The sequence below is a fragment of the Sorghum bicolor genome, chromosome 9 (assembly GCF_000003195.3).
Source record: "Sorghum bicolor cultivar BTx623 chromosome 9, Sorghum_bicolor_NCBIv3, whole genome shotgun sequence".
Lineage (NCBI taxonomy): Eukaryota > Viridiplantae > Streptophyta > Magnoliopsida > Poales > Poaceae > Sorghum > Sorghum bicolor.
In genome coordinates, this window is record NC_012878.2 from 58,510,206 (window position 1) to 58,532,849 (window position 22,644).

Consider the following 22,644-nt stretch of genomic DNA (forward strand, 5'->3'; position numbering starts at 1 on the left):
ATACAAATCTTTTAAGCCTAGTTACACTATGATTGGACAATGTTTGTCAAATAAAAATGGAAAGTGTTATAGTGTCAAAATCCAAAAACTTTTTAGATCTAAATAGGGCGCTAGTATCAAGTCCATTACGAGGTCATCTCTCTCTCAACATGCACAAGGATAAATATCACTTTATTGGTACTCTCTCCGTCCAGAAAAAAAATATATTGCTAGCATATATAAAAAAAGCATCTTACATGTAACTAAAATTATTTATTTAACAAATATCTATTTATAAAAATCAAATAATTGTTATCATCATGAGATATATTTTTATAGCTAGTATACCCATTTGTTGTTATAAATGTCAATATTTTTACCCATATATCTAGTAAAATTTTAGGCACTTTAACCAAAAATACACTTAATATTATTATTCTTTTTTGGACGGAGTTAGTAGTTCACAATGGCTACATTTGAATACTACTAGTAGGTGTACTCCCTACGCCCCCCCTTTTTTTAAAAAAAAACATCGCTTCTTGAGCACTCAAACAAATTCAAGAAATATATAAAATATACTAATATTTATGATGTTTAATAAATATCATTATATTAATCATAAAAACACATTTTTATAAATAATAAACCTATTTAATATAAATTTTAATACTATTTTCTAATCTAGTTAAAATTGAAATTGTTTGACTTCACAAGAAGCGATATTTCATTTTTATTGCAACGGAGGGAATAAATAAGGTTCACACTGTTATATGTAAGTTGCCAACGTGTTACACGCACATGGTTTTAACAAGAACCAGATTGAGAGAGAGGGAGAGAGAGAGAGAGAGAGAGAGAGAGAGAGAGAGAGAGAGAGAGAGAGAGAGAGAGAGAGAGAGAGAGAGAGAGGAGAGGTTGACTGAAACTGATGGTAACCGGAGGACGAAAGGCACATGCACGAGGCACCACAGGACACACACAAGTGACCGCGTAGACAGCCCTGGCTTAGCTAAACCACAAAAAAAAGACAAAAAAATGTATATATTCTTCCTTGGAATCTGCTATTAACAAAGAATGCATTTGTTGTATATGTTCAAAGAGATACGGGCCGGGCAATAATCAGCACCAACAACCCTAGCTTGTTTACTTTACTGAACACGCATGTACCCACCCTGCTACAGGAGTGTGCATGGGGATTTGATAAATATATAATGTGACGACAAGAGCCTGAGTTGGGTTTCAGAAGCGCATAAGTCATGACAGAAAATACTATTTCGCTGATTTATTGTGAGAAAAAAACACTGCTGAATGGCTAGCAGATTCGACTGACAAGGACAATGACACCAATGTTTTGTCAGATAACACGTATTTCCTCCATTTAATTGATTTTATTTATTTATTATTTCTATCAATTGACGTCTCTCTTTATACACACACATACACATACATATACTCCCTCTGTCTCATAACAGTAGACATCATGAAAGATACTAATGCTCAGGGTAAATGACCTTAGTACCACTAAGAATATTAGAGATATAAATATATTGAAAAAAAGAAAAAGGTGTATTTAGAGAAGAGAAAGATACACCCTCCGTACCTGTAAAGAAAGTCATTTTGGATAAGGTTTGGGTCAAATATTGAGAACATAAATCATGAATAACTTTTAAGTTGTTGAGTTTGAAAATGTAAAAACCGTATGAATAGAATTGTCTTGAAAAATACGTTCATAAAAAATTTACATATACCACTTTTTAATAAATAATTTTAAAAACAAGGAGTCAAAGTTAGACTTTGGAGATCGTGTCGTTGTCCTATATGACTTTCTTTACAGGAGGGAGTACATTGAGAAGTTGTAAAATGATAACTATTTATTTTGAGACAAAATTAAAGTTTGAAAGCTATAAGGTCAAGTATTTTAGGATGGAGGGAGTACATACACACATATAAATAATTATAAAGATAATAATGTAAAGTTGGTGTTTGAAGATTTATCAAGAAGAATATATACTTTTATAAGATACATGGTCCTTTTTCTCTTATTTTGGAAGTCACATTGATGAATAAAGAGTGAGTGATTTAGAAAAATGACATCCTCAAAAATGCTAGGCATATAAAAATTGAGAAGACCCATCACAAATGTTTTTTCTTCTCTTCTAGATGTTATGTCGTTTTTTCCATCAACATGGTATACAAGATAGAACATCAACAATTTTTTCTTTGAAAATATTAAAAAAATTCAGCAAACCCATTCCACATTGAAATTAAGGTAACATCCAGTTGAAGCCAAAATTCTCTCCGAATTAGTTTCTCGCAAATCTCATGTAAATAAACCTTTCACTATATATACAGACATTGTTATAATTAGAAGATGTTGTACTTACAAACCTTACATATTGTAAGAAACCAAATCCTAATATAAATTGTTACAACCCAACAATCTATTTCCCCATTTCCCATCAACATGCATATTGTAATTTATTATACTAATATGTAAAGCTAAAACAAACAAAGCCTTAGATTATTCATGATCATGTTTGCCTTGTGGGCCATGCGATTCATCTAGTAAAATCAATTAATTATATATCGGCGATTAATATTGGTTGGGTGTATATATAACTTATGCTGAGATATAGAATACAACTTCCTTCTTTTTCTAATAAAAGTATATACGTATATTATTGCAAAAGTGATAAATTCGAAGTTTTTTTGTATCTATTTGCCTGAGAACCCACTCACGGAATACTTCTTTGTTCCTTGAGCAACTGGATCTCATGGGTTGATTTCGCACGAGCCTTTTTGTCTCATCTCTTGGACGTACGCCGTACGGGCCTCGATGGCCACGCTTATGATTGTTAATCTTGCATCGTTGAAGTCACAAATAAATAATCTAGCTAATGGCGACGCTTTAGATAGGAGTTCTTATATGATATATAAAATAAATAAATAAACCATAATAAAAAAACACCTTTGTTTTGTTGACCGGACTTTGACTTTTTGTGGCGTGTTGGATTATATTATTATATATTATTACTTTATTATTACTCGCTGCTTTCTACATGCATGTTCACATATGCGAAAAGTACCACGCTTGGTTGAATGGTCGTCACCGATGATTGGCTAGCGCTATCCGAAGACACCAAAAGATACATATATATATAAAAAAAGGTTTACCTTTAAGTCACGGATAATTCGGGATAACACGATGATGGCATGGACATGAATAAATGGGTGAGATGATCTCAATGATTTGATTGGTGCAGGTGACCAAGGAGAGTTTTTCTGTGCAGGCAAATATATATGACATTCTAGTCCACAGATTGAGTGTTACTACTTATATATGAGCTTTTTAAATATTTTGTAAGGCTATACTGATTAAGTGTTATTTGTGCGCTCGGAGATTTTTAAATCTTTTTAAAGGGCATGTGTATCCTGATTATGCTGATCAGGCTATGAGTGTTTCAAGATCTTTATGTATCATCTCGATGTAACAATCTTAAAATTAATAAAGCTTTCCTTATCGAAAGAAATACGTATATATTTGAGGCCTTGAATGGGACAGCGAGATAGCTGGCTGTTGGTCTCTACTAGGATGCAACTTCGTATGGTATATGGAGAGACGGTACGTACGGTAACCTTGTCGACCCCAGAACACGCAAAACACTAGCTAATGGAATGGAGTAGAGGACACAACTAGCAAGTAGCGGGATGGACCATCCATCCATTTTTAGGCATATACACGTACATAGTGAAAGGTTTGAAGGCGACGTTGCTGGGCTACGCATATAAAAAGCTGATCATACAAATTGAGAGGACGACAAGGGACACCTAGTACTTTAATTTTGTGCAAAACTAGCATATATATATAAAAAAAAAACCTTCGACGACTCCACATATCTACATATATGTATGTAACTCCGATTCCCTCCGGCCAAAAAAAAAAGAAAAAAACTCGATGTTTTATTTGTAATACATGACACCAGCCTTATTAAGGTTCCTTAATTATGTACTTCGTCATTGAAAAACTAGAGTCAAATATCGTAAACTTTGACCAGCGTTATTAGCCAAGTATATGGATGTACGCACGTATAGTGTACAGAAGACGCGTCGATGTATATCTACGTTCATACTAATTGACATGGCATTTTAATTTTGGTCAACCTCAAGTACAACTATACATACAGCAAGTGCTACATGTACGTTGGGGCCAATAAAAGTCAGAGAAATACTACACATATTATTCTCACCAGAAGCATTAATTGTTACGTATGTACACAGCACTAGGAATTAATATAATGGTCGAAAAAATAGAATAAAAACGCATAACATGTACTACATCCATATATACATATATTAACCAGTATAATGCCCGTGCTAACGCCACGGTTTTCTCTAGGGAATGCTATAGTAATTTTTTTAGAGTTCTAATTTTGGGTAATTGTTTTTATCTATATACATTTTATGAATCATCAGTACATAAAGACATCTTTACATTTTCTCTAACTTTTTAATCAAATATTTGATATCTTTAGGGATGTTGTTGTAGCACTCGTTTGCACGACTCGCCAAAATTTCAGCCAATAACTTCATCCTTAGTGATCTTGATAGCTGTGAATGACAGATAATATTTTGTCAATATTTAATCGTTCATTGATGCAAATATAGTTGGAGACTGCATGTGCTTACATTATTTATCGGCGGCAATCTTACACCATCCCACAGCTTCATGAAATTGTATACGAAAAAGCCTCCCAAGTTCTTGTACAAGATCAGTTGTTTATTTGGCGTACAAATCTAAAATATTTGTTACAACTACAACAAACTTGAACCAAATGACAAGTGAGTACCAGTCTTTATGGTTTGATGTAACCTTTGTTACATATGAAGGGTATTCTCGCTGCCATGAAGATATACGGTGGTTCCTCCTTGATTTTGATAGTCCCATGGCGAGCATGAACATTCTAGCAATAGCTTGGAATGTAGTTGTATATGCCATATCTTGACTAAAACCAGACAAAGAAGTTTGTTCTTGTAGTGGATCCATAATACGAACAATTTTGTTCTGCATGTCTATTATGAATAAAATGTACAATCCATCCTGATAGTAGGGTAGTAGAATCTAAGACACATAAAGAGAATATTTGATTGGTAAGTACAAAAAATAATTAAATAAAGTATATAGTAAATAAAACTTAACTTATATTGCTACAGTCATTTATGTGATATTACATGCTAGGCCAACACTCAAGTACTTTTTTTCAATTTTTCTTGATATACTTTGTTAACAGGTCCACAACATCATGGATCTCGTCGAAACCTAGTTATTTCCTGTTGAATTTTTAGTAATTAGCAATCTTTGATGAATTATACTATTTTATAATTATAATTATTTATATATAACAACTTACAGCAAATTTAAGATCCATGAGGTGGTATTTTTGTTTCGTCAGCTTCATGTCTTGGTTCTTCGCGAGCATTCGAATACTCATATTAAATGATTCATGATTCAACTCTTTTTCCTCTTGTAAAATATTAATAATATTTCTATGACTCAAAAAAATTGGATGTGGTTCTGTACTTCATACCCACTCTTTGCTGAGAACACGAAAAAGGACAAAATTATTTATTGTGACCTTGCGATGTTTGAGCCCGCCTCGACGAGGCCTCATCTTTAGCAAGAATTTTGATAAATTTGGATTAGATTACAAAATTAGAAAAAACACCCAATTATTAAAAGCATACCTGTGACGTTGGTGATGTCGCTTAGCGCATCGCGTGTATGTCTAGGTGTAGACATTGAAGCCTCCAGAATGAAGAAAAAGGAACTGCAAAAGGGCATTCATGAATTTTATCATTCACAACCATTCAGATGTACATACATATCATCACCTATCTGAACCTATATCTAAAACCATAGAACCATTTAGATCAGAATACTGCTACTCGTTTGAGGATCTATCTGAACCTATATCTAAAACCATGGAACCATTTAGATCAGAATACTACTACTCGTTTGAGGTTGCCGTCAGGGACCTAATCAAGTCAAGAACAGCTAGTGACATGCAACAGAGGCAACACATAAGCATGGCACATACTTGCACGGGCACAAATAATGCACTTACAGGCAAATAAAGGAGAAGAGGGATCGGTCTGGGTAATAGACTAATGTGTCTGGGTATGGGGATTGCTTGGTCGAGAAGATCTCTGCCGTGTGTACGCTAATTCAATAATGCACTTACAGTCTGGTTCGAGAAGATCTCCGCCGTGTGTACGCTAATCAACTGGAATTCGCTTATCACCGTCTCCTTGCCGTCCGCCAACGGTGCCGGCGTCACAACTGGAATTCGCTGATCACCGTCTCCCTGCCGTCCACCGTGTCATTGTGGGTATTCGCTGATCAGACCGTCTCCCTACCGTCCGCCGACGGCGGGGGCGTCACAGGCAAAAAAAAATTCGCGCTTGAGGAAGGGAAACGTAGATTGATTAACCGTGATCGACCTGGTTATGGTGGAGATTAGTGGGCCGAATTAGTGGGCTGCGGTGGAGATGAGTTTATTGGGGCATGAGTTTGTCTGGTCTAACGGCCCAAAAAGTTTTCAATTATAGTGAAGATTACGACAAGTAGTGATGAAAAAAGTGACGTGGAGATGATGCACGGCTGCTCGGTGTAGAGGGGCAAATTCCTGAAATTTCACCCTCTGCGCTCTAAACTATATATAAAACGTTTTGATTTTTCTAAACATATTTCTTTTTACTATATATATATATATATAAACCTACTATGTGTCTAATTATCTAGTTAAATGTATATACAGCAAAAGCTATATATATATATAAAGATATTAATTAAAACGTCTTATTAATTTTAAAAAAACTGAGACAGAGTAGTAGTACTGTGGTGGTGGTGGTAGTACGTGGCATGCATATCCTAGATGTACGCCGCAATATTGCAAAGCAAATATGTACAAGGACGTGACATCCAAGGCACACCCGGGCGCTCCACCACACGACACAAGTCAGAAGAGACGGACACTGGCTGCATGCAGCTGGCCATCGTCGTCGACGATATGGCCTGGTGGTGTTCATCCATCGATCGAGGCTACCTAGCTAGCTAGCTGCTCCATATATATATCGATGTCCGATGGTACGACGGGTGTTCATGGCCGACACATGTATGCATGCATGATTCTCCGACGAGGGGATCAGGTCGATCGGAGGCGACGACGACGACGTACACGCCAGTCGGACGCCGCCGTAGGTTGGTTGACTTGTGGGAGGGGCCGGCCGGCTCTCTCCCGGGCCCCGGCCAGTGCAACCGGCACCTGCTGGTGGTGGTGTCCGTTTGTGACTAGTACATGCACCAGGCCATGCACATTTACATATGGCCGGCAACGACGGCGACGCGTACATATGTGGCATCATATGGCTTCGACTTAGACTGCTACTCTCCATCCACAAACATATAGGCATCACAATAACCACACAGGTTATGATGTCTCCATCCCAGTTTAGCCTAAGACATGTATAGATTGATGTCAACACCCAACAACATCCAAACTAGGTCCTAAGATGACATGTAACAGCCGTCTCAGCTCTCATGATTTTTTTCCCTCTTTAGTTAGGTCACTCTCAATACATGTTTCATGGGAGTGTCATGCACATTAAATAGGGTGCCACATAAGCAAAATTGCTGACTTGGCAGGGTCATTAAATGAAGGAGTTTCATCAGATGAGAGAGGAGTTTCATCCCCATGAAACTCATGTGGCTCGATTACCTAGTTTATAGTTTTGGTAACTGTGTCATGAAACTATGCATTGAGACTGGCCTTAGTTTTCCTCGAATGATGTATGCAATTAATAAGATTAGAGGTGCCAAGGATATAAATGAGAAAAAATGGGTGGTGTGGGGACGTACACTACAGAGATCGGAGTCACTACCTCTGGTATGTATACTTTAGATACATAGTGATTAAACTGATTAGTTAATTATGTAAATGTTGGTTTATCACACACACCAAATCTCTGTGGCATATATATATGCACAAATAGTTTCAACCGTGCCGTACCTGCTGCACTGGCAGCCATTTGGCCAAGTGCGCATTTTTTATTTTATTTTTTCTACAAGTAATCATCCAATGCAAAAGACCATGTCCCTGTCTACTATTTCGGTTTAGTGGTCGCCATTCATATACACGGGTGCATGAAATGGACTGCCGCTTGCTTCTACTTCCGTGTGTATGCATGTTGCTATAGTGCTTGGTTGACTGTGTATAAGCATTTTTTTTGGCTTGGTCGTCGACTACCTAAGAAGAAATCAGACCATGCGAGTGGATCCTTTATTTTTCCTATATGTCTATATATAACCAAATCAACCTTGTAAAACTTAACGTGCGCACAGGGCAACAAGTTACCAACATTTCCAGGTACGGTGGTTTGGCATACCAAACGCCCAATAATTTCAGTGAATGGAACAACATATATACCGTGATTCTTCCCAAATGGGTAAAAGGTGTGCTTTAGGGCCTGTTTGCTTCCCGCCACTCAAGTTGGCAAGATGGCAGGAAAAATAAACTAGTTGCTGTAGTCGCCGCCAAATCTTCGGCGAACCACGGCGCGACCGTTTGGCCAATGCGGCGTGCCACAGTTACGGTGCGACGAGCTACGGTGCGGTTTGGGCGTGAACCGAACAAGCCCTTAGTTCATTATCGGATTGTATGATATTCTCATTCCATTTCTTTCAGTAAAAGTCACCACAATCGACTCACACAAAGTAGCATAGACTAGACGTGAAGCCACGTGATATTTTCCTGATGCACTGGCATCAGGGGTGCACAAAACTTTTGTTACCAAGGGCCCTCAAACTTGTAAGCATGTGTCACATAGGGCCCTAAACTTTGAAAATGTATTATTGGTACCCTAAACTTGTTAAGTGGTACATATAAGTCTTTAACTTTGAAAATATATTTCTAGCTCCCTAAACTTGTTAAGTGGTATAACACAGGTCCATACTTGCCATGCAGTATATTTTTCGCTGACATGGGGTTGCTACGTGGCAAAAAAATATATGCACCAATCCCCCTGAAACCGTCATGGCAAGTATGGGCATGTATGGGAGTCACCGTCGTCATCGGCGCGGAAGACACCTCCACATAGAGGTACTCACCAACAGGAAGGACAACGAGGGAGCATCAGGGACTAGAGGGTGAGATGGCGTTGTGGTGCGTCGCAGAAAGCATGACCCTAGCCACAAGCGATGCTTCCATGCATGGCTCTAGTCATAGAGCTCACACGGACCCCGCTGGCCTCGACACATACTCTGCGTCAAATATAGCCTGTGGTGTACCACTTAACAATTCAGGGGCTAGAAATGTATTTTCAAAGTTTAGAGGTCTATGTATACCACTTAACAAGTTTAGGGGACGAAAATACATTTTTAAAGTTCAGAGGCCTATGTGACACACATTTACAAAGTTCGAGAGCTCCAGGTGCATTTAACTCTCATTTATGACAATTAAATTTGGTATTTTGCTTTAATGGCGCACCATCTTCACTTTGATGCTATAGCTTTGCCCTAGCACATGCCTAAGGAACTGTTGGGGGGCGCAAAGCAAGTGAACCCTATTAAGTTATGTTCCTCATAAAAGTTTTGTTTTGAGAGATTTCGCTATTTGTTGACATCTCTTTTACAACATATTGCATATCATAAAAGTTATGAAGGATGATACCTTAAGACATAATCCCTCCGTCCCAAATTAATTGTCGCTTTTGGTTTTCGTGCCACAAGTTTGATTCGATTTGTAGAAAATACGTGCAATATTTGTGTCTCCAAATAAATTTGTTAAAAAATTAAACTCAAAGATCTTTCCAATGATACTAATTATGTACCATAAATATTAATATTTTTTAATATATATTTAGTCAAAGTTGTTTATCGGGAAGCACAAACGACAATTATTTTGGGACGGATGGAATACGAAAATATGGCACCAAAAAATGCACGACTCGTACATGGTAGTCATAATATCTTAACCAAAACAAAATTTGGTGAAAACAAGTCATTAAAGTTGTGATGAGATAACATCGATCTATATATATATCTGACAAATTTGTAAAAAATGCACGACTCGTACATGGTAGTCATAATATCTTAACAAAAACAAAATTTGGTGAAAACAAGTCATTAAAGTTGTGATGAGATAACATCGATCTATATATATCTGACAAATTTGTAAGGAGAACAATAGGGAACAACACTTTATTTAGATATCATGCATGAGAGTACCTTGATGAACATGCCCCCCTACACATGCCAATGCAATTATGTACCTGGACGCTCGAAGCCAAAATGCAGATATGGCAAACAAAAATATTATTAAAAAATAGATAAAAAATAATTGACTAATTGTTATAGGCTCCTATTTGGCGTAGGCATCCCTCGGTTGCACCCTATAAAATGGCAGGCAGGAGGCGCAAAGCTTCTTCCATCCCATTCATTGCCACACACACACCCGCAGCAATATACACCATACCACTCCCAATGTGTTTCTGATTGTTAGTGCTATTTCATCCACTACACCAAGCCTTCTATATCTTTCCTTCATCCAATCATCCGTCAAGAGAAAGGCTAGCCCAACCGCTCATCATACAAACCAGTTGACGACGACGCCAACCATTTGCTGTTGGTTATTTGCTTGAACTGATCGGCGGTGAGTGATTTTGTTTTACCTTTTTTTTATGATTAATTATATATAAAGGGTTGTATGGTGCCATGCTTTCTTATAATATTCTTAACTTGTAAAGTTTAAACAATTATATGACATGAGTTTGCTCTAATCAAGAACATGTTACTGGCGTTGATTTTCTAACTCTGTTAGTTTATGTTATTCACGCGAGAGTTCTCGGTATAATTAATAGGCGTTATTTCATAAGCCGTAGTAGCAGTCGAAACAAATAGGCCGACTATATATACGTGCGGAGCTTTGATTTACTAATATATATAATTAAATGAGCTGCTGGGGATCATATTCCAGGAACGATCGTTATATTGGGAGATATAGACAAAGCCATAATGCATGTCTTTTAGCTTGTTCTGCATGAGGTTACAAAGAGCATCAGTGTCCTTTAGCTAGCTTTGCGTTGGAAGTTCAGAAAATAATTTTTTTTCCCTACAGATCTTTCACACACGGTACTGTGTTTTCCAGTTTTGTTTTGTTTTTTTAAAAAAAAACATGCATGGTATACGAGTATTATACATGAATCAGCCTGTACTATACTAGGACACATGTTGTGTTATAACAAGACATGGGACATGTCGTACCTGCAAACGTTTCTACCTCCGTCCAAGCCATGCATAGATACATGTGCAATCCGGCCCCACCGGTCGGTCTGTCAGTTAGGAACGGAGGAGACGAGACAAACGCACAGCGCACGCCGGGCCGGGCTCCACTAACGGGTTACAGACCCGACCCGACAACCGGATGAGACGGGACGGGTGGGGCAACCCAACCGGGGTCAAATCCCCCGTTCCGTCCGCTCTGATTTCGGGCTTTTTTGCACGGAACACCCCAAAAAGACCCGAAATCTCGCCGCCGGGCGCGGCACCACACCACCCGCCCCCGCCCGCCTCCGTGCTGTTGCTCCGTTCCGTTCATCTTCTCTCCTCCTTATAATCCTCTCCTCCTCCGCCCGTCGCTCGCCGCACCCGCCCGGCCTCCTCCTCCGCAGTCCCATGAGCCAAGCCGCGCCCGTGGCGAACCCTCCTCGCGCCGCGCCCGCGCCTGCCCATTCCGCCGCCGTCCTCACCGGCCACCGGGCCGCCTCTCCTGCCCCGCGGAGCCACGGCGTCCGCGTCGGCGTCGGCGTCGCGGAGCCACAGCCGCCCGCTGCTCCCCCCTCAGCTCCCCTCTGACGCCGGTGCCCGGTGTGCAGATCCGTCTGACCGCGCCGCTGCTGCTCCCGGTAAGCAGCCCTCCCCTTCCGATGACTGCCTGCCGACCGACTCTCGTTTCTGGCTGCTTGCTTCTTCTGTTTCGTCGGCTGCTGTGACTGTACGCAATCAAATTCAAATCTTTCTTCATATGGGCTGCTCATGGCGCCCGAAAGGCCGAAACTCCTCCCTCTCAATTAAAATCCTCGCTACTACTGGCTACTGCTACTGTGTATGTTTTCCGTACCTTTTCTCCTCCAAAAAATTCGGGATTTCCTCTCTTTTTTAAAAGCCACACACACACACACACAAGAAGAAACGCCGGTGGGTGTCGGCCGGACCCTCTAGAATTCCACGAGATGCTCAGCTCAGCCCTGGTTTCTGCTGATTCCCTTGGCGGTGAAAAAATAATTCCTCCAAGAATCTGTGGTGACCGAGGCTACTAAAAAGGGCTCCTGCGTTTTGCTATCGCAGGTTGACTCGCGCGCTGATTCGCCCCCCATGGCGGATTGCCGGCACAAATTCACCGCATATATTCGTTCTTTCCTCCTTGCCTTGCCTCTTTCGTGCTACCTCCCTTTTTTTTTAAGAACAGGTATAAACAAAACAGCAGCCTTCCCAGAGATCGTTCGGTCTCTAGCAGTCTAGCTCGCACCTGGACTCAACAGTCAAAGCACACATGTTTCTATCCCTCTGCGGCAATGCTTGCACAGTGAGCTCCGTGGATTTGCTTCCGTTTTTAGCTAGTACCAGGTGCAGCGAGCCGTGCGGCAATTACTCTGCGCTCCATCCGTCCATGGTGGATTCCTGTTCGGTCCGCCCGAGAAGGGTGCTCCCTGCCCATGCCTTTCTGGGCATCTCTTCAATTGGCTCTTGTTCGCTCTCCACAGCACCATGTTCTTTCTGCTCTTAGTCCCTTAGGGACCCTACTTAAATATTCCAGCTAAACAGCCACCACTATGTGTTTTTCTTCTTCTTTTTGTGAAACCAAAAAAACCATCCCTATGATTGGTCCAGTATTTCACGAAAGAAATCATATTTGTAAGACTGATGTGTAAAGGGCAGGCCGTGCTAGAGTGGTCACTGCACTGGTAGGTTGTATTGCTAGTCTGAGCACCGAGAGAGTGGTTGGTTGACCGTTATGGCAATTTCCCCATTACTCGAAAAAAAAGTTGTGCTGTTGTGAACTTTAAGCTTGCAAATTTCCACTCATCATCTGCCTTTGTTGCTATCTTCATGTCTGTTTCTTTAGGATACTGCTTTATCCTTCGTATAATTGTATTGTCAAACCCTGGCACCCACCGGAATCATATAGCCTGGATAGCCAGCAAGCTGCTCTCTCCGTCTCCTGTCAGTATGTATTCAGCTTTTAGAGGTTTGTCTCATGTTGCGATTCTTGTGCCTAGTCGAATCTCGATCTAGTAAAAAGGTTGATGAAATACCTTTACTTTATTTGGATTCTGACGGATTACATTAGTATAGGCTGTGTCGGAAAGTAAAGCCTAACTATACCATTTTTCTGTCAATATTGTTTCTACAGGTGGTTTGCAAAGTAGCCCTATTTTTTTGGTTGTTGGCTTTAGTAGGTGTAGAGTATACTACTTTTGTTTTTTTGGCTTTTACTCCCTTTTCTTCTGTGCTATCCATGCTTGCAATGTTCGTTTCATTCCAAGGTTAATGAGATTTAGTGTTCTCATGTCTGCAGTAGAGTTCTGCACCCTTAAATAGTTTCCTTGTATTCTGCCCATAGACTTCCCATTCCCAACTGTGTGCAGCAGTTTTGGTTTTCAGCTCGGTTAGTGGTTGCAAACTGCAGTATTTTTCTATACATTCTATCTTCTAACTTCCAAGTATTCATAGCAACATTGAGTTCGGCGCTGTGCAGTTAAATAAAATAGCCCAAAATTTCAATTGTTGTATTCCATCTTACAAATTTGATTGGTTGTTTGTCATCCAACTTACAAATCAGGTGATAAATCCAAGATTCTTCCAGTAAAGATGCCGATCTGTAGCTGTGAAGAAACTATCCATGAGTTTGAGATGCTAACACGCGATGCTGGGCGTGTACAGAAGGATACACTGAAAAAGATCCTTGAGTTGAATGCTGATGCTGAATATCTGAAGAAGTTCGGCCTCAATGGCAGGACTGATGTAGAGAGCTACAAATCCTGCATCCCGTTGTGTGTGCACAGTGATCTTGAGCCATACATCCATAGGATCGCTGATGGTGATAGCTCTCCACTCCTCACTGGGAAGCCCGTCACCTCCCTTTCCCTCAGGTAATTACAGTGCTTGAAAAATGTGTCATCTTATTGTTTATATTGGTTTATGGATGTCGGTGTTTGTAACTTGATGTTCTTTCTTTGGATCCAGTTCCGGAACAACACAGGGCAAGCCCAAGTTCTTGCCATTTACTGATGAATTGCTTGAGACCACACTTCAAATATTCCAGACTTCATATGCATTTAGGAACCGGTAAGCATCTTCATTATGTTACATTTTTTGCAACTAATGCTCATACTTTTGAATGAGCTGGGTTTTATCTGACCACGTGCAACATAAATTTTCTCTATAATAAGGCTCTAATGGTGCATGTGATTAAACAGTTGATTGGTTTTGGATTTCTTACATCCTAGATTTTAAAACAGTATTTATTTATTTATTTACAGTAAGTATCCAATAGGAAGAGGAAAAGCGTTGCAGTTTATCTATGGTAGCAAGCAAGTGGTAACAAAAGGTGGCATCCTTGCCACAACTGCAACGACAAACTTGTACCGGAGGGCACGTTACAAGGAAGGGATGAAGGATATCCAGTCTCAATGCTGCAGCCCTGATGAAGTTGTTTTTGGCCCTGACTTCAATCAGTCCTTGTATTGTCACTTGCTCTGTGGGCTAATATACTCTGACGAGGTCCATCAGGTGTTCTCGCCATTTGCTCACAGCTTAGTCCATGCATTTCAAACATTTGAGGAGGTTTGGGAAGATCTATGTGCTGACATAAGAGGTGGTGTCCTCTCAGAGAAAGTTACAGTGCCATCTATTCGTGAAGCTGTTACAAAAATCCTGAAGCCCAACCCTGAGCTTGCTGACTTGATCTATAAGAAGTGCATGGGCTTGAGCAACTGGTATGGTGTAATTCCAGCGCTCTGGCCAAATGCAAAGTATGTCTATGGTATCATGACAGGTTCCATGGAGCCATACCTAAAAAAGTTGAGGCACTATGCTGGGCACTTGCCTCTGATAAGTGCAGATTACGGTGCATCTGAAGGATGGGTTGGTGCTAATATAAACCCCACACTACCACCTGAACAGGTGACATACGCTGTTCTCCCCCAGACCGGTTATTTTGAGTTCATTCGTTTGGAGAAACCCGAAGGTGAGGAGACGGAGAATAGTGCCTCCATTCATTACATAGAATCAGAACCAGTTGGCCTGACCGAAGTTGAGGTCGGAAAAATCTATGAAGTTGTGATAACTACCTTTGGAGGTACATTCCTTCTCTGTTACTGTACCATTCTGAATTGTTATTACCTATAGCAAAGTACAGAATTCATGGTAGTTTTATCTTCTATTTCTGCCTCAGTCACCTGATTCAGATATGTTACCTTATATCATTTCAGAAGTATAATTATGATGCATGATGGTTTACGCTATTTATATTTTTTTCAATGAAAAGCATTTTTGAACAGAACCAAAAAAGCACACAGTTGGGGTGCATACATCAAAGTTATGTTTTAAGCACATGGAGTAATTATTGCTTGTATTTGTGGTCCACTCCCTGCAGCCTATCCATTAATGTTTGGTTCATATTGTATTAGGTAGCCATAGCTGCACAATGTTTTGATGTTATTAGAGTCACCAAACACATCTTTATCCTTTTATTATCCCAGATGGTTAGTTCTAACGCATATGTCACAAGCAATTTTAGATACATCTACATTTGGATATTGTAAATCTTAGACACAAATGATTTGAATACAAAAGCTTTGCCTATTAAGTTGATGGAAAAATGTACCATATCTCTGAGTACTTTTACAATCCCGGTTTCATTCTGTTGCTGTAGGTCTATATCGCTACCGGCTAGGAGATATTGTGAAGGTAGCAGGCTTCCACAACTCAACACCCGAGCTCCGGTTCATCTGCCGCAGAAGCCTAGTCCTGAGCATCAACATCGACAAGAACACCGAGAAAGACCTCCAGCTGGCTGTTGAGGAGGCAGCAAAGCTCTTGGATGCAGAGAAGCTGGAAATTGTGGATTTCACTAGCTTTGTGGAGAAGTCAAGTGACCCTGGTCGCTATGTCATCTTCTGGGAGCTGAGCTCCGATGCAAGTGAGGATGTGTTACGAAGCTGCGCAAATTGCTTGGACCTAGCCTTTGTTGATGCAGGATATATGGGTTCAAGGAAGATCAAAGCCATTGGCCCACTTGAGCTACGGATTCTGAAAAAGGGAACCTTCAAGGAGATTCTAGATCACTTCCTGAGCCTTGGTGGCGCCGTGAGTCAGTTCAAGACACCTCGATTCGTCAGTCCGTTGAATGTCAAGGTTCTGCAGATACTAAATAGGAACACCACCGGAAGTTACTTCAGTACCGCCTATGGGCTCTGATAAATAAGAAATGCTGCTAGTTGTTCCTTGTAATTATCTTTTTTCACTGTTCTGTTCTAGTCTCCAGATAAAGAAAACAAACTGTCTTAGTCTCTTGCTGTAAAACTCATATTCTAGTGCTGCTGGTTGCTAGAATATCTGTAAATCCAAATGCAGTTGTAGCAAGAGGTATCAGAAAAGTGAAGCTGCTGCTCCCTCTGCCTGTGTTCTGATTTCTGTGCACAGCAAACATATGCATTCAGTCTCCACTCCAGACCCCAGAGCACACACAGCCAAAACATTTCTGCCCAGCTGGCTATGTCGTCTTGGAGTCTTTACTTGAACAAGCAGTTCTGCAGATTTCGTGTATCAATCGTAACATGGGTAGGTAAGCGCTGCTTTATTTCGTCGCTGCACTGTTCCTTTACTCTTTAACACTTTGTGGGCTACTGGGATGTAGCTGGGAATCATTCTGTGAAGGTTGCAATCATCCAACAATTGTTGTTGGTAGCCATAACAGAGTCAGCGACACCAAGGTAAAGCACTGATTACAGGGAAAAGATTGAAAAGAGCAGTGGTCCACGAGACATGTGACAGTAGAAGTCATCATGCACCTATCTTGTTTGATTAGCTGACAGTTTCAGCACACTGCAATTGCCAATCATACACATAGTGTCCCTGAGTATAATACTACTAGTGCTAATCTCTGACTTGTCCTTCAATCAGTTTTATACATACATAGAAACTGACAGAACATACATAAATATGTAATAATCAAGCACATATAGAACGTGGGGAAAATAGCACTCAGAAATTTAAATACACAAGTCGCTGCCAACGTTAACACTTAACCGGATACTTGCCCCCCTGTCTTGGCAGTTGGCACAGAGGCTGCAAGAGAAAGAAGATCACAGGGTGTAGTTGACGTCGATGAAGCTGAGGATCTGGTGCACGGCGCCGGCGATGTCCTCCGCCGAGTATCTTGCCTCGCCGACGATCTATCACATCGCAGCAACTTATTCAATTTTAATCCTGATGAAGCTGAAGAAATTTATACCTTTATTACCTTAACGTTGAAGGAGTAGAGGACGGTCTGCTCGATGGTGGTGATGTTGGTGTGCAGGATGGACATCTGCATGTCCTCCAGCGCGGCGATGGTCTTGATCAGTTGCCCTGGCCGGCGGCGTGACAGGATCTTGATCATGGCGTCGGCGCCCAGCGCCCGCACCTCGATGTCCGCCAGGCACGACTTGTTCTCGGCCACCTCCTCCCGGAGCCCGCCGCCGGCGTCGACGACGGCGCCTCCTGCCGCTTCCAGGTCCAGTATTATCTTGGCGTCGCCGCCGCCAGACGCCACCGGGAAAGGGTGGCTCGGAGGGAAGAACTGCGGCGGCGGCGGCACCTGTGGCTGAGTAGTGGACGTTATTGGCGCGCCGCCTGGCACTGCTGCGTCCACCACCGGCGGTGGCCGTGGCGCGTCGCCGGACCCGCCGTACAGGCGCCGCCGCTTCTGCGACTCCAGGCACTGGATCAGCTGCTCCAGCTCCCTGATGAACTCGATGGCGCCTCCTATGATCGATGCTTGGTCTCCCTGCACCCAGCATATGTGTACGTGTCACGTGTCAGGTAGTTATAGCGTGTCTGTAATTTTCCCCTCAAGTGTGACCAGTATTCCCGACTGGACTTTTGTCGTATCTGACAGTGAAAATCAGCAAATTAACTGAAAATTATCTATTTTGCTTCATCCCGTAGATCTTTTACCGTGGCATGTCCGATAGCGGAGTTCAAGTTCAGTGCGCTGTATGTATGTACGTTGAAGAATTGATTTATGTTAAATTTCAGTTCCAGATTAGCTGGGTTTGAGTATGGCATGTAAATTGAAACATTTTAGCGACACGAATTCCAGACTTTGTTCATTTTAATATGTTTGTATTGTAAAACCTATTAGATTTGTCCGTATTGTATTTGGATAATTCTATACTTATATGTTGGCATCATGTTAATATATTTGTGGCAAAATATTCAGTGCAAACACATCTTCGGTGCAATTCATGAAAATCACATTAAAACAATTAGGAGTTTTTTTAAAAAAATGAAAACTTTGCACACCGATAGTGCATCTAGAGATACACATTTTCACAAATTTTGAGATTCAAACTCATTTTACACAAATTCATATGAAAATAACAAATTTCACTTGCATATGCACTGGAGGACAAAACTTCTAGATTTTTGTCCGCTAATGTATATGCAAGTGAAATTTGTTATTTTCATATGAATTTGTACAAGTTTGAATCCCAAATTTTGTGACAATGTATATCTTTAGATGCACTATCGGTGTGCAAAGTTTCAAATTTTTTGAAAACTCCTAAGTATGATTTTGTAAATGGTTTTCACGATTACACTGAGTATACAACTAGGACATGACACATTTGGGTTAAATGCGTAATTATATGGAAAGTTGCTGTGCAATGGTGATCAAGTTTTTTGGTGCGAGGATGACAAGTAATTTACATGTACAAACTTTGTGCCTTTTGTGTTTTATATGCCCATGCAACCTCAACCTCTGTATCTATAAAGAAAATCGTTTTAGATAAAGTTTGAGTTAAACATTGGGAATATAAATTATGAATAACTTTTAAGTTGTTGAGTTTAAAAATATAAAAATCATATGAATAGATTTGTCTCGAAAAATACTTTCATAAAAATATACATATACCATTTTTTATAAATATTTTTTAGAAAAACAAAGAGTCAAAGTTAGACTTTAGAAACCGTGTCACTATCCTAAACGACTTTTTTATAGGTATGGAGTGAGTATCCTTTAACGAAGGTCTTTTAAAAAAATTAACATTAATATATTTTATTTTCTGAAATATATGAAAAAAATCATGTGTAGATTTGCCTTGACCATAATCTCATATATTTATTGCACAATTTGCATCTCTGAGACCATGACTAGCCAACAGTGACGACGAATCTAGAAAAAAATTTAGGAGAGGCTTCTGCTACCTTAAGATAACTTTAGCTCCTTCTCTAAAAAGCATCAATGATAAAAAATTGTTGGAGAGGCTAATTAAGGGGAGGCTACGTGGGTTCTACGGTCGTAGGGGGGCTGGAGCCCCACCAGCCCCACCGTTAGCTCCGTCGCTGCTAGCCAACATCGTCGTCGAACAACCTGATTTTTTAGTTGCTCCTTATATTACTTCACAATATTTTTTATCGTGGGTAGGTCCTTACCACAAAGACCATAAGAAAAACATGGTGCATACGTTAGTGATTGACAAACATAAAAATGTCTCAAATCTCAAGACTCTAACCAAGTTAATTCGTGCTCTCCCTCTCTAACTTTGACCAAGTTAACAAAATAAAAAATGATCCATGAACATATACACCAATAGGTTGGTTTTACATAATATAAAAAATAGGTTAGTTTTACTGAATCCATCATGGTATCTTAATACTATATTTATTTGGTATAATAGTGTTAAGATAAACAAATTTTTCTTAAATTTCAAACGAAGGGTCCACCTACCTACCTAAACCTGCCACAGCCATGCATGACCACCATTTTTTTTTTGAAAGAAATGCATGACCACCATATCCAAGTCAAGCTTCTCAAAAATTATTTTTGAAACGAGGTTTCTCAAATTTTATAAGAAAACATTGGAAAAAACATGGAGGGCTCAGTTTCCTTAAATGAAGGTCAGAAGGTGACATAGGTAATGTCAACCTCCACGTATGTGGCCTTTATGTATAATGACCCTCTTGTTGCACTACTCACATGAAGGTGCTATAAATTGTAAGCACTTTGACATTTTTTTTAGATTTTTTTTCATGCAATAATGTATGAGAGCTATCTAATCTAAGATCCCAACATTGTTGTTCACCTGATTTGCTTCACCATGGTCTATATGCTTCAAGTGAATTCGACTTTTACCTCCTACCTCTCCCACCTTTGTCATCCCAGCAGCAGCATACATCCATCCTTGGTAACCCAAACCCTAAAATCTAAGCCCTAACATCGCTGCAATTATTGTGACATGGTGGCAACCTACAACCGATACAACCAACATGCATGGTTCACACTTTGTTCACATTCGAATGCTTAATATCTTGCCAATTTCAGGTATATGGATCAGTATAGGACAGGCATGCCACTTAGGTTCGCTCCCCTAGTTCCTTAAGGCCTCTCTTTAGAATGCGCACGAACTTCACCCAAAGGTGCATGGGGTAGGAGCACATGAATTCCCCTGAGGTCAGATTTAACTTTCCCATTCCCAAAGGCGGCATCAAATTTGTTGAAACCACAGCGTTGTTGGATCGGAGGATCGTGTAAGATGAGGACATGAGGTTGAAATGTGTGTGCAAGAGTGCAGCAAAGAAGAGAGTGTGTAGCATATGTAGAGTGAGTGAGTGTGTGAACGTACCCTCTGGACGTAGGATCCTGGCATGAGTGACCTGAGGACCCTGAGGTACTCGTTCATCTGGCGCCGGCGGTTGCGCTCGACGGCGATGTGCGTCATCCGCTGGCTCTCCACCTCCTCGCTGGTCTTCACCGTGCGCGGGCGCTTCCGCCGGCCGCTCTTCCCCTGCTGCTGGTCCCCGGCGCCCTTATTCTCCGCGCGGCCGTGATCGCCCTGCTGCACCAGCGTGGTGCTCTCGGAGACGCCGCCGACGCCGCCGCCGGCTCCTCCGTCCTGATCGGCCGTCGTCGTCTTGCTGCCCGCCGCCTCAGGATTCGCGTGGCGCTGGGGGAGGGTCGTCGCCGGCAGAGACTGGAACCTGAAGAAGTATCCGTCGTCGTCGTCGTCGTCGTCGATGTCGTCCGCGTCCTCTCCCGGGCCGGCGGACGCGGCGGGCTGGTTGAGCGCGAGCTTGGGGCCGAAGTCGGCGAACTGCAGGACGTCGGAGAAGCTGAGCTTGTCGAACGACACCGCCTGCTGGCTCTGCGTCGTCGGCGGTGCTGGTGCGGCAGGCGGCGCGTGCACGTGGTTGTGGCCAAGCATGTAGTCGACCATCGTCTCGGCCCCGCCGGCGTGCTGCTGGTGCTGGTCTTCCGGCGGCGCCGCGAAGCTGTCGAGGTGACTCCCCTGCTGCTGCGGACGGAACGGAAGCGCGCGCCATTTGCAAACAAGTTAAGGATTATACGTATGATCAGAGATCTCATCAACCTTTGAGTAGATATATAGATAGAGAAGTAGTAGAAAGTTCAAATTTCAGAGGTGTGAAAACATGCATGTGTGGCGCGCGAGCGCATGCTGGGATGCATATACCTCTTTGTCCATGATATGATGATCAGGTCGAGGAGCAGAGCAGCGTAGTAGGTGCTTTGAATTTGATGAACTCACGATGGACACATGCATGCAGATGCAGGTAGCTAGGCAGGTTCACAGGCGGTGCGTGTGCATGGCCGATCGAGGCAGGGGCAGGGGCAGGGGCAGGGGCAGCAGCTAAATAACACAAGAAGAAGCGAAAGAACGCCTCAGCAGCGATCAGTCACTGATCGCCATGCTTCATGCATGCATGTTCTGCACTTTGATAGCGCGCTAGGATGGTTTGCAGGAACGACACGAGAGGTAGGGCGGGCCGGCCGGGGACTGGAGAGGGAATACGAAGCTACGTACTAGCTGATGATTAATTAATCAAGGAGATAAACTAGCTTGTCGATCGTGTTTGAGCTAGCATGCATGGCGGACAGGGAGGGAGGGAGGGAGAGAGAGAGAGAGAGAGAGAGAGAGAGAGAGAGAGAGAGAGAGAGAGAGAGAGAGAGAGAGAGAGAGAGAGGAGCGAGGCTAGCTGAGCTCTTGATGGTGGTGGCGTGCGTGCGTAGGACGATCGATCGAGGCTGATGAATTCGGCCACCGCGCGCGCGCGGTGGCCGCCTCTAAGAGAAGTGTCCGCTTCCGCTCCGGCCGGTGAGAGTTATGTTGTTCACATGCGCGACGCTCCCCGCCTCTGCTTTTCTTCGACTCCATCGGCGCGGCGGTCGTCTAATTAGCTTCCTCTCTCTCTCTCTCTCTCTCTCTCTCTCTCTCTCCGCCGCCGACGACGCGTCTTGGATGGATGATATGATCGTCACGGGCGGGCGCCTCTTCTTTTTCTCGCTTTTCTTCTAGCTTTCTCTCTCGGCCGGCATGAGATGCATGGGTGCA

General features: G+C 41.9%; 2 protein-coding genes across 6 annotated transcripts; one reads left to right on the forward strand and one right to left on the reverse strand.

Moving 5' to 3' along the window:
- Positions 10,469 to 16,719, forward strand: LOC8065295 (jasmonic acid-amido synthetase JAR1). Of its 4 annotated transcripts, none has more exons than XM_002440302.2 (5): positions 10,469 to 10,682; positions 13,872 to 14,181; positions 14,276 to 14,377; positions 14,572 to 15,389; positions 15,966 to 16,705. In XM_002440302.2, exons 2-5 carry the CDS (start codon positions 13,901 to 13,903, stop codon positions 16,508 to 16,510), a joined length of 1,746 nt encoding a protein of 581 aa, XP_002440347.1. In that variant the 5' UTR covers positions 10,469 to 10,682; positions 13,872 to 13,900; the 3' UTR covers positions 16,511 to 16,705. The 4 variants fall into 4 exon arrangements, with proteins under 4 accessions (XP_002440347.1, XP_021303202.1, XP_021303201.1 ...); XM_021447527.1 differs by lacking the exon at positions 10,469 to 10,682 and adding an exon at positions 11,633 to 11,934; XM_021447526.1 differs by lacking the exon at positions 10,469 to 10,682 and adding an exon at positions 11,988 to 13,256.
- Positions 17,052 to 22,347, reverse strand: LOC8065953 (transcription factor FAMA). Of its 2 annotated transcripts, none has more exons than XM_002441553.2 (4): positions 21,766 to 22,347; positions 20,920 to 21,585; positions 17,556 to 18,080; positions 17,052 to 17,487 (listed from the first exon to the last, which is right to left on the reverse strand). In XM_002441553.2, exons 1-4 carry the CDS (start codon positions 21,853 to 21,855, stop codon positions 17,398 to 17,400), a joined length of 1,371 nt encoding a protein of 456 aa, XP_002441598.2. In that variant the 5' UTR covers positions 21,856 to 22,347; the 3' UTR covers positions 17,052 to 17,397. The 2 variants fall into 2 exon arrangements, with proteins under 2 accessions (XP_002441598.2, XP_021303203.1); XM_021447528.1 differs by having other exon boundaries at positions 20,920 to 21,588.